General features: G+C 36.3%; 1 protein-coding gene across 7 annotated transcripts in view; it reads right to left on the bottom strand.

The window, feature by feature from the left end:
* Window positions 1-12504, bottom strand: part of ARFIP1 (ADP ribosylation factor interacting protein 1) — a 102026-nt gene that overhangs the window by 31604 nt on the left and 57918 nt on the right. For all 7 annotated transcript variants that reach the window (XM_059373877.1, XM_059373860.1, XM_059373870.1 and 4 more), the window contains 2 exons: window positions 8869-9090; window positions 556-713 (listed from right to left, as the gene is read on the bottom strand). In XM_059373877.1, coding sequence (XP_059229860.1) covers window positions 556-713; window positions 8869-9090 — 380 coding nt within the window. The remainder of the gene's footprint in view (window positions 1-555; window positions 714-8868; window positions 9091-12504) is intronic.

Here is a 12504-nt window from a genome sequence, read left to right as displayed (position 1 = left end):
AGCTTGTGTACTGAATAGAGTGAAGCTGTAAGTCTGGCTATTGTAGTGCTTCTGCTGGGAAGCAGCAGGAATAAGAATGAAGAGAAGCTTAAGGCCAGATTATAGAGGGCATCTAGTAACTAGTAGAACACAAGGCCTTATTCTTTTCTAATGAAGCTGGAACTAGGAGATCCTCTACCTCCCTATTCTCTAACAAGCAGGGGTGGGCCCATGACCAGGGCTCAGTGAGACACTCTCTAGGCAATAAAGCAAAATATTTAGGGGTCTTTTGGAAATGACTTATGGTAGCTGTGGCAACATCAAGTACCAGAGGTACCCAGCTTCGGGGTCCTAATTAGATTCTTCTGATGCATTATCTTGATTTCGATTCCTGCTTATTTCCAGAATCTGTTCGCCTGCCTTTCTCTTTAGTTCTATGGGCTTTCCTACAACCTTCTACTGTATTCTTTTTCTGCCCATATTAGCCAGAGTTGATTCCTAGCATATGCAACTTAAAACCTTAACCGAATTATGTACCATCTGCAAAGAGACAATATAATGAAAATTTATACCTACCTGGCACTTTCGTATTGTTTCACAGTCATTAATGTATCTTCAATTGTTTTATTCACCAAAGTGTTCACACTGGCAATGAAAAAATTAATGGCTCCAAGAAGAGTCTCTCCGTTTTTAGCCAGTAGCTTCTGGGTATCTGCGTTATAGCCAAATTCTTCCTAAAACAAAAAAATCACCTTAACATATCCACTTATTAGTGAATGTGACAAAAATAAAAACTCAAATATATCATTAATGGGAAAATATTTGATTTAGAAAATATTTAAAATATTAGAAGTTTTCTTCAACTTCTAACTTCTATAGAAGTTTTCTTCTTTTAATGTTTAAATAAGCAAATCTAAATCACAGCTAGCTATATAATTACCAAAAAAGTTCAGTAAACCAAAGTTGTCATCAGCTCAGATGTATAGCTAGAATTAAATAATTTTAAAAAGTTAAACTACTTTGTACTAGAAAGAATATTTTCATTTCCATGTTTCGTTTTTACTATACTGTAAGCACAGATGTTAAGAAGAAAAATATAGCAGATTATTAATCAGAGAAACTGTAACTTTCACAACCAAATTAGGTTAACAATTGACTAAAACTTTCAGACAAAGACAGATTGCAATTTTTGTGTTTTGACATAATCTCCTTGGTGTATAAATATTAACAATGCACATTTCTTTGTGAACTCAGTGACTAGTTGACTCCCAAGCTCAGGTCTATGTAAGTGCACAGCTGGGGAAGGATCATTCAACACCAGTTCAAGTTCATTTGCTCTGAATAAACTGAGTCTTGGCCTAGAAAATGTTACATGCTCTTTCAGAAATGGTAAGTACTAACTCTAAACTTCCAGTAGTGAAAGACTGGAAAGCTTTAACATTATCAGGATGCATCGGAACAAATAAAAGATTTGATCATAGCTTATTGTAGAATGTATTATTCAATTTGACAATTCTGAAGTTTTTTATGAAATACTTCTTAATTTCAGATGGTAAAAATGTAATATGAAATGAAATCTTAGGAAATGCAAGTTTAATGCTAGTGCTATAGATATAATTTCCAATAATATCCAATATAAATAAATAGCAGGAAAGTAAAATTATCTTTATTGTGCTAAAAGCATTTTCCATTTAAGAGATGTCCATGTAACTCTCTCTCTCTCTTTTTAAAGATTTATGTATTTGAGGGGTGCCTGGGTGGCTCAGTCAGTTGAGTGTCTGCCTTCAGCTCGGGTCATGATTCCAAATCCTGGGATCAGGCTCCCTGCTCAGCAGGAGTCTGCTTCTCCTTCTCCCTCTGCCCCTCCCCCTCTACTCACACTCTCTTTTGCTCAATCTCTCTCAAATAAATATACAATCTTTAAAAAAAAACCAAAGAAGATTTATGTATTTGAGAGAGAGTGTGCACGCGTACACAAGTCAGGTGAGGGGTAGAGGAAGAAGGGGAGAGAGAATCTCAAGCTGACTGCATGCTGAGCACGGAGCCTGACCTGAGGCTTTCATCCCAGGACCCTGATCATGAATTGAGCTAATATCAAGAGCTGGTCGCTCAACCAAATGAGTAACCCAGGTGCCCCAAAACTGTTCACTTCTAAAAATTTTAAATACCCACAATTTCACATTATTAACACTGAAAATGCCACAAGTCCTAATTAGCCATAGGGAGAATGCAACCTAGAAGGCTAATCTTTTGATAAAAAACAACAACAAAAACCCCCCTGTAACATAGTAAGATGAAACAGCAGCAGACTGAAAAGCTGTGTAGCTGAATTTGGAATACTATATTTACAATGAAAAAAGCAAACAGGAAGATTAAACTGCCACTGTTCTGTTTCATGGATGTAAATCCCACTTGTACTTCTATGAAAAAAATATCAAACTTAAGATTTTAATGTATTAATTTAAACTTAACTGGTTAGAATAAGAAAGCTTTTATTTTTTATAGTAAGGTACACTTCACTCTTGCTAATGCAAGAGATATATTAAGTAAAAGATACAAAACAACTGGGACACTAGAAAGAAATGAATATACGTATGTAAATGCATTATAAGAAACACAAATAAATATGCTTTTTTGGCACTGAAAATAAATAAAACATGATTCATAAACTTCATTTAGTTGATAAGTTGTTTCGGTATTTTCGGTTGGACAGGGACATTTCATACATTATAAACTGCCTTAGCAATTACAAATAAACTAAATACAAAGTAATTAAAGGGTTTATACATTTTGGTTCTAATCTGCCACTAAACAGGGAAGGCTAATACAATTTCCTTATTTTAACACTTGCTTGATTTATATAGAGGGAGAAAAGTCTCAAAACATTTGAATTTTTTTCTCTTTAGCTCTCCTACCTCATTTACAACATTTACCAGATGTAAATGACCACTATTTCCCCTTAAACGTACACAGTAGGAGCAAATAACAGAAACATCTGACTAGATCTAAAACATCCAGTTTTAGTACTATAAATTATTACTTAATTAATAACAAGTGGGTTAATTTAAATACAGAGCAATAACTGATAATTGACAATATTATGGGCTATGTGGAGCTTTTATCTTGATGTAGATGTGACTTTCTAAATTGAGAAAAAACAATTTAATGAGGTAAAATGCCATGCTTTAACAGAACTCGGAGTCAGAGGCATGTGATAAAATGGTAAAAATGAGAGGATTCAAAGAGTTTGGCAGTTCACATTTTGATTCTGCTTCTGACTGGATGTATCAGTTTTGTTAAATTCTTCGTATGTCAATTTCTTAGTAGTAATATGAAGATAATTCTCTTACAAGTTTGACAGGAAGTGTAATGAGATAACTTGCTTAAAGTTTCTGACAGATTATAGGCATTCAAAAAAGGTTCAGGAGATTTGTTTTTTCTTCTGCTGGATACTGGTTTTTTCCTCTAGAAAATGAAAGAATTGAACTAATGTTTAAATTTTTTTTCAACTCCCCATGCCACAATCCCAAAACAGCTATCATAACCATCATATTTTATTCAGTGCCTCTATGTGCCATACCTGTGCTAAGTATTGTCAATGAGTCTGTTAGTATGTCATAAGGCAGGAGAAAGTGGACACCAGCTCTTCATCACTGTGCTATCAACTTTTTCTCAAAAAGAAATCAATAGGCAAGGAAGAGTTACTTTGCTGGCTTGTGTGATTGAGCCTGATGACCAACAAAAAGGAAACTGGACTGCTACAAGAATATACCTAGAATGTAGGCAACCTCTTAGGGCATCTCCTAGTACTCCTACCTATACCATGCCCTGTGATTAATGTCAGTGAAAAATGACAACCCATTTCAGCCAGGACTACTAATTGCCTGGATGCTTCAGGAATAAAGGTTTGTGTCACCCCACGAGGCAACGAACTGACAGGCTGAGGTATTAGCTGAGAGCCAATACAATATGGAATGGGTAGTAGAAGAAGCTAAGACTCTGTGACAATCTGTAGAAATGAAGACTACAATTGTTATGAATATTTATTTTGTTATCAATATGTGTATGTATAAAGCATAACTTTGTTTTCTTCCCTCTCTTATCCCCTTAGCATACAACATAAGATATACTATTAACTTTACATCATAGTACTTAACTTATAGGAGACCAAGGGGAAAAGTATAGGATACAAAGGGAAAAAGTAAACGTCACTCAAGGACTCTGCACCTGTTTCTGGGGAAATGGCTAGTCTGTCTTTGGTAGCATGCAGGAGAGTCATGTCATGTTAGGTGAAGCTAAGACTTCGCTATTGCCTTTATTTGGATGGAGATTAAGTATGGTTTAAGGATATGTTTATAAGCGCTACTAAAAAGAGTAGAGTGTGGTTAATTTTATGTGTCAACTTGATTGGACTAACGTGGCCAGTTGTTTGGTCAAATACCAATCTAGATGTTGCTATAAAGATACAGATTTTGTAGATATGATTAAAATTTGCAATAACAAACATTACAGATATGACTTAAAGTTGACTTTAAAGAGATTAACCTCCAGAATGTATGATTTGAAGTTGATTTTAAAGAGATTATCCTCCAGAATGTGGGTGGACTTCATTCAATCAGCTGAAGACAGACCTTCAGAGCAAAAAGGCTGAGATTTCTTAGAGAAGAATTCTTCCTTAACACTGGAACATTAGAAATCTGGCCTCAGTTTCTAGACTACTGACCTACCATTCATAGTTCATAGCTTGCCAAGTCCCACAATCGTGGGAGACAAGTCCTTAAAATAAGTGTGTGTGTATTATGTACATATCTCATATTGGTTTTGATTCTCTGGAATATCCTGATTTAAAAAATATCCATTCTATAAGTACTGATTCCAAATTTCAAACAATCTCCAACAGGTTCTAGCTTACCATGACTTTTATATTTATAAACACTGATGAGTATGTCCAATCCAATACATTTTCTATTTCTTAGATTATTTATTTCCTTCAAATCACATCTGCATATACATTTGCCTTTAGCATTTATTCACTAACAAATTACATGAAGTGTATTTTGATAAATAAGTCATCATAAAAGAATATAGTATGCCTATAAATGTCTAAAAAATGTTGCAGGGGGGCACCTGGGTGGCTCAGTTGGTTAAGTATCTGACTCTTGATTTTGGCTCAGGTCATGATCTCAGGGTCAAGGGATCAAACCCTGAGTCAGGCTCTGCAGTGAATGTGGAGTCTGCTTGTTCCTCTCCCTCTGTCCCTCCCTCTACTCGTGTGTGCATTTGTGTGCTCTCATGTGTGCTAATAAATGAATACGCAGAATCTTTAAAAAAAAAAAAAAAGAAAAATGTTAAATGATGGGCTCATGTCTACTAGATAGACATGAGCTATGACTAACTAGATAAAAATACCCATGCTAATTAATTTTACATGCCAACTTGCCGAGGCCATGATGTCCAGATTTTGGTCAAACATAATTCTGGATATTTCAGTGCAGGTATGTTTTTTTTTGAAGGAGATTAATATTTGAATCGGAGTGTGAGTAAAGCAGACTGCCCTCCACAATAGCAATGGACCTCATCCAATCAACTGAAGACCTTAACAGAACGAAGACTGAATTCCCTGGAACAAAAAGGCATTCTGCTAAAAGACCACCTTTGCACTTAAGCCGCAACTCTTCCTTGAGTCTCTCCAGTCTGCCAACCTATTCCACAGGTTTTACATGTACCAAGACTCTAAAATCCTATGAACCAATTTCTTAAAATACATCTTTCTGTATATCTACATATCCTGTTGGTTCTTTGCCTATAGAACTTAACTAATACAGCACCATATTTCTTTTTTGTCCTTAAAAATTCACTGACTCTTGAATTTAAGAAAATTCATTTAGGATATTGTTATCAGAAGACTCAGACTGGGATTTCACTTGTATTATCTATTTTGCCATCATTGTTGAGTTAATGCTGCTGTCTCTCTGCAGTCATCTTCTGATTTTGTCTAATAACTATGAAATATCTTCCTCTGGTATTGTCTTCTCTTTGCCATTAGATGGGCAAAAAAATGAAAAATTCTAAATTTTCATCTATGCTGCATAAACATTAAAAAAAAGACTACAAAGATATTTATCTATTACATTATTTTTTAAGGCAATGCCATCATTCTTTTGTTTTGCTATCATCTTAGTAACTTTTAACATGGTTGGAAATAAAAGATAAGTAATGAAATAATTTCCAAGATGATGAAATAGCAAATTGTTTTGAGATCATTAAGATCCCATACCATGTCCTTGATTTCCAATGGACCCATATGACAGTTGCAAGATAGAAACTTGTATTCTGGGGCACCTGGGTGGCTCAGTCAGTTAAGTGTCTGCCATTGGCTCAGGTCATGATCTGGGGTCCTGGGATCAAACCCTGTGTCTGGCTCCTTGCTCAGAGGGGAAGCCTGCTTCTCCCTCTCCCTCTGCCCCTTCCCACTCATGTTCTCTCTGACTCACTCTGCTCTCTCTCTCAAATAAATAAAATACCTTTTTAAAAAAGTTTTATTCTGTTAAAACAATAATTTTTTCATTATAAAAAACTCATGAATTATCAATCCTTACAAAGGATTAGAGATGATCAAATAAGAAACTCAAAAATTAAAACTGGGTCTAACAGACTTGAATACTGAGGATTAACCACCAGTTCTGTTAAAAAAAAAAAAAGAATTTGACATCTAGAAAAAGCTAACAAAAGTACCTACTAGCTAATACTGAGCAATAAATGAGCTAATACATATATAAACCACTTAGAATAGTATCTGGCATATAGTAAATCCCCAATGTGTATTAACTATTATAATTAACAGGGTCTACTGAGTACAGCATCACTGATAACACTGCTCTAACACTTCCCCAGAAACCCTATGCTCTGGCTACCTCTTTCCATACTGTGGGGATTTTTCTCTCTAAAGATTTCACAAAAGGGGTGCCTGGGTGGCTCAGTGGGTTAAGCCTCTGCCTTCAGCTCAGGTCAGGATCTCAGAGTCCTGGGATTGAGTCCCACTTCCAGCTCTCTGCTCAGCAGGGAGCCTGCTTCCCTTCCTCTCTCTCTGCCTGCCTCTATGCCAACTTGTGTTCTCTCTGTCAAATGAATAAATAAAATCTTAAAAAAAAAAAAAAAGATTCCACTTAAAGAGATAGGAAGAGATCATGGAGAAATATAGACAGGCTGTAGCTCCACCCCAAGCACACAGACAGGCAAGCTCCACCCGGAGCCACCCTCTCCTGGCCTCACTGTCTGTATATGTCCTCGGCTATGAAAACAAAACAAATATGTGTATATTTATATATATAAAACATAAATTGTACATATATATGACTTTCAGCTCCACCTTTTTTTCAAGATTTTATTATTTGTCAAAGAGACAGAGAGCCAGAATATGCACAAACAGGAGGAGTAGCAGGCAGAAGGAGAAGCAGGGTCCCAGCCGAGCAAGGAACCTGATGCAGGATTCAATCCCAGGACATGACCTGAGCCGGAAGGCATATGCTTAACCGACTGAGCCACCCAGGCATCTTGCTCTACCTTTAAAAAAAAAAAAATATTTTATGCATTTATTTATTTGAGAGAGAGAGAGAACACATACAGGCGCATGCATGAGCAGGGAAAGGACCAGTGGGGGAGGATGAGGGACACGCAGTCTCCCAGCTGAGAGTGCAGAGGACATCAGCTCAATACCAGGACTCTGAACAGGATCATGACCTGAGCCTAGGTAGACATTTAACCTACTGAGCTACCTAGGTGCTCCACAGCTCTACCTTTTATTTGTTTTGTGATCTTACGAATACTACCTAACCTTTCTTGGTTTCAGTTTCCTCATCTATAAAATAGCGTTAATATTTCTTGCAGTACTATTAGGTAAAGTACATGATACAACGACTATAAGGCACCCAGCTCGTTACACTGAAATTGTGGACAGCTGTTAAACTAATCAGCTTCCCAAATATTAGATTAATTCTTTTTGTCTATTTAGTGACTCAGTTAGAATTGAATCTAAGTATTCCTCACTATTATGAGATAGATTGCTATCTCTAGCCAAACTTTCTTTTCCAAGATTATAGATATTATCAAATAATTTAATGCTCTAAATTATCTAACTTTTCAAGTTAGAAAGTCTGTAAGCAAGGGATTTAACCTTTTTGGCTCCAGGGTAGGGGGAAAAAAAGTGATCAAAAGAAGTCACTTAAGGTAACATAAGAAATTCTTAGGAATGCTTTGCTGAATACTTTAGAGATATATGCAAAAAAAATTTATAATTATTCTAAAATTCTTAATTTTTATTTTTTAATTTTTAAAAGATTTTATTTATTTATTTGACAGAGATCGCAAGTAGGCAGAGAGGCAGGCAGAGAGAGGTGGGGGGAAGCAGGCTCCCTGTCGAACAGAGAGCCCGATGTGGGGCTCGATCCCAGGACCCTGATATCATGACCTGAGCCGAAGGCAGAGGCTTAACCCACTTAGCCACCCAGGTGCCCCTAAAATTCTTAATTTTTAAAAACTCACAATTTATATTAATGATTTCAGTAAAAGATCATGAATCCAGTCAAGCAAGTTACTATTTGCTCAAGACACTTTGAAAATAGAGAAGAGATTTTCAATAGGTACCTAGACTAAGGCAGGCTGAGTACTTTCCTTTTCGTTCCTCTAACTAAGTTCCCTTCCCCTGAAACCTCTAGCTGACATCTCTAGACATTTGGGCCTTCTTAAAAATTACATGAAATATTTTAAAAGAATACCAATTCCAAATTTATTAAGAGTTAAGCAAATCAGAAATGTAACAAATTACATCTTAGAATACTATTGCCATTCTCCTCCTCCACACTTTCCAAAAGTTATTTAAAATAACCTTACATGGAGTTCTAGTGACTTCAAACTCAGGTCAGCAAATGCATCTCCAAGTTGCCTTTGGGTATGCACCATCTGGAAAAGCTGGGTTGACAATGTCTGAGCCAGTCTTAAAATATTTTCATATTTTTTCTTGTTATCTCTTAATATATCAATCTGGGCTTCAAGTTCAAGGTCCACAGTTCTTGATCCACGGCCTAGCTTCTCAGAAATAATTTGTCGAGTGCACTAAAAGTGGAAAGATGCACTTTGTTTAGGAAGAAAAAAAAAAGAACAAAAGAGAAAGGAATAATATAGCAATCCAAAGTACAAATGCTACAGCATTTGGCATATACCATTTTTTGCTTCAAACAAGTTACCCTTAAAAAACTGAAAACTGTCACCCCACTAAGAAGTTCGCCAAGATTCAAAATAAACTTACCAGACATACCCAATAACTATTATTAATCAGAGGAAGTTTTAAGACTTAGCTAATTTATATCTATTGGTTGAGCTCCCTCACATAACCATATTTCAGGTTTATACTTGCGTAGATTATTTACAACAACTGAAATACTTAGCATTGATTTAAGAACACGAAGTGGGCTGTTAATATAGGAATAATAAGCATATCAAAACTCTACTCTCCTGTTGTTTTCAAATGCTTTTTTTCCTTCTATCTTCCTCTTAAATAGCTGTGTGTATGTGTGTGAGTAGGAGGAATGACAGGAAGAAAGGAAGGAGAAAGAGGTAAGAGGAGGTGGTAGGGAAGGTGGGGAGAGAGAAAAGGGAAGAAACGAAGAGACAGAGGGAGACAAGGAGGAAAGAAGAGAAAGAGGTAGAGGTAAGAGATTCCTGAATTCTTTTACTTCTATCGAGAAAGAACAGTATTAAATTATGTTATTCTGTCTTGCCCCAGAAATGATACAGGAAATTTTTGTTAGCAATAAAAAATTATAAGCAACTTCACTACTCAACAATATATTTTTAGAGTAACCATATAGGGCATTAATATACTCTTCACCATTTAAAGTTAACAAAAATATTCTAAAGAAGTGAAAAATATTGCAATTTTTAAAATTTGCAAATCTGCAAATTTTATCTTGTCTTTCACAGTTTTGGTTACAGAACTGATATCTATTCCAAAAATTAAAATAAGAATGAAATAAAAGGTGAATTTCCTCTTCCTTCCTTTAATCCCACTAAATAAAACTATTAACAGTTTGATGGATAGTCTACATTCTTCCTTAAACCTCTACACTCATATACTTTTCAAGTAAAAATGAGACTGTGGTATGCTATACATACATCCCATAGGTCATTTTCCTATGACCAAATATCTTGAGATTTTTTTTCCTGTCAATACATATAAATCTATCTATTTTTTTTAAGTAATCTCTACACTCAACGTGGGGCTCAAACTTACAACCCAGAGATCAAGAGTTGCATGAACCACTGATGGAGCCAGCCAGGTGGCCCTACTCAATTCTTCTCAAAAAATTTTTAAGTGGCACCTGGGTGGCTCACTTGGTTAAATGTCTACCTTTTGCAAAGGTCATGATCCCAGGGTCCTGGGATTGACCCCCACATCAGGCTCCCTGCTCAGGGGAGAAAAAGCCTGCTTCTCCCTCTCCCTCTGCTGCTTCCCTGCTTGTGTTCTCTTTGTGTGTGTCTTCTCTTCTGTCAAAGAAATAAAAAATAAAATCTTAAAAAAAATTTGTTTTATAAATTTTTACAATTTTGGGTGTGAGAATTCCTGTGGATGAGACTCAATAAGAAAATAAATAAATAAGTGCCTGGGTGGCTCAGTGGGTTAAAACCTCTGCCTCCAGCTTGGGTCATGATCCCAGGGTCCTGGGGGATGGAGCCCTGCATCAGGCTCTTTGCCTGGCAGGGAGCCTGCTTCCCCCTCTCTGTCTCTGCCTGTCTCTCTGCCCACTTATGATCTCTGTCTGTCAAATAAATAAATAAAATCTTAAGAAAAAAAAAGAAAACAAATAAATTTTGGATTTAAAATTTATGAATAAAATCAGGTCAATTAAAATAATATATAAAAATACTACTTACTTATATGTCAGACCCTAAACTTAAAATTGCTCCAATTATATATTTGGTTTAAATCTCCGCCTGTTTTTAGAGCCAAAATTAACAACCAATAAGCAAGTGCTAAACAGTCTCTGTAAGGAAAAGCCTTTAAGTGACTGATGCATTACAAATAGCTCGAGCCACAAATACACTTAGTACCTTTGAATCTTAACAGGGACAAGACAGTAGAATTTAAAAAACATTTAAGTGGATGAAAACCATAGCTGCTCAAGTCAGAGCATTGGCCACTATACTCTCTATATTTTGTGAATTGTTCGTGGGTGTAGTAACTTGTAAATCAGGAATTGTTTATATTTTTATACAGAGCACGTACTTCTTCTCAAGAGTAATACGAAGTGAATTTATTCTTTCAGTTAATACTTCTAAAATATGATTTAAAATCATCTACAAAAAGCATAGGTTTTTTAAGATGATAAAAGTGGCCTGAAACATGTTCATCAATCATCCTCCAAATTATTTAGTGTTTGTTAGAGAACAGAAACAGAGGGAGATTAAATGCCGAAAACCATGCAGGAACTGAAATCCAAGAAAAGGAAGATCAAAGTTGTAGCTAAGAAGCAAGCTGTTCAACAGTAAAATGGTAACAAGTAGAGATCTACATCAACCAAATCAAAATCTACACTTGAAAGATTATCCAAATGACAATGAATGTCCTATACAGTTCATAATTTGGAATGAAAAGGTAAAAAAGCCATAAGAACAGAGTCAAGAAGACCCAATAAAGTCATTACACTCTGAGCTTGTCTAGGTTCAGAAGCATATGCCAGCCCAGATACACTGGCTATAAACTCCATTAAAATTCTCTAAGTTAGAACACTCTTTCTTTTCTGTTATTTTTTTTTAAATATAAATACACTTAAAAATTTTTTTTAAAGATTTATTTATTTGAGGGGCGCCTGGGTGGCTCAGTGCGTTAAAGCCTCTGCCTTCGGCTCAGGTCATGGTCCCAGGGTCCTGGGATCAAGCCCCACATTGGGCTCTCTGCTCGGCAGGGAGCCTGCTTCCCTTCCTCTTTCTCTGCCTACTTGTGATCTCTGTCAAATAAATAAATAAAATCTTTAAAAAAAAAAAGATTTATTTATTTATTTTTTATTTATTTTTTTTTTTTAAAGATTTTATTTATTTATTTGACAGACAGAAATCACAAGTAGACGGAGAGGCAGGCAGAGAGAGAGAGAGGGAAGCAGGCTCCCTGCTGAGCAGAGAGCCCGATGCGGGACTCGATCCCAGGACCCTGAGATCATGACCCGAGCCGAAGGCAGCGGCTTAACCCACTGAGCCACCCAGGCGCCCAAAAGATTTATTTTTTTGAGAGAGAGAGGGAACGAGAGTGCATACAAGAGGGAGGAGGGGCAAAGGGAGAGGAGAGAGAAAGAATCCTAAGCAGACTCCCCACTGAGTGCAGAGTCCAATGGGAGGCCCAATCCCAGGACCCCAAGATCATGACTTCAGCCAAAATCAAGAGCAGGCCACTAAATCACCAGGTATGCCTGATTTTTTTTTTTTTTTAAAGTAAGCTCTAGATCCAATACAGGGCTTGAACTCAGAACCAAAAAA

This window comes from Mustela nigripes, chromosome 1 (genome assembly GCF_022355385.1).
Source record: "Mustela nigripes isolate SB6536 chromosome 1, MUSNIG.SB6536, whole genome shotgun sequence".
NCBI classification, from domain to species: Eukaryota; Metazoa; Chordata; class Mammalia; order Carnivora; family Mustelidae; genus Mustela; species Mustela nigripes.
Note: the sequence above shows the minus strand (reverse complement) of the source record. Positions and strands in the feature narration are given on the sequence as shown.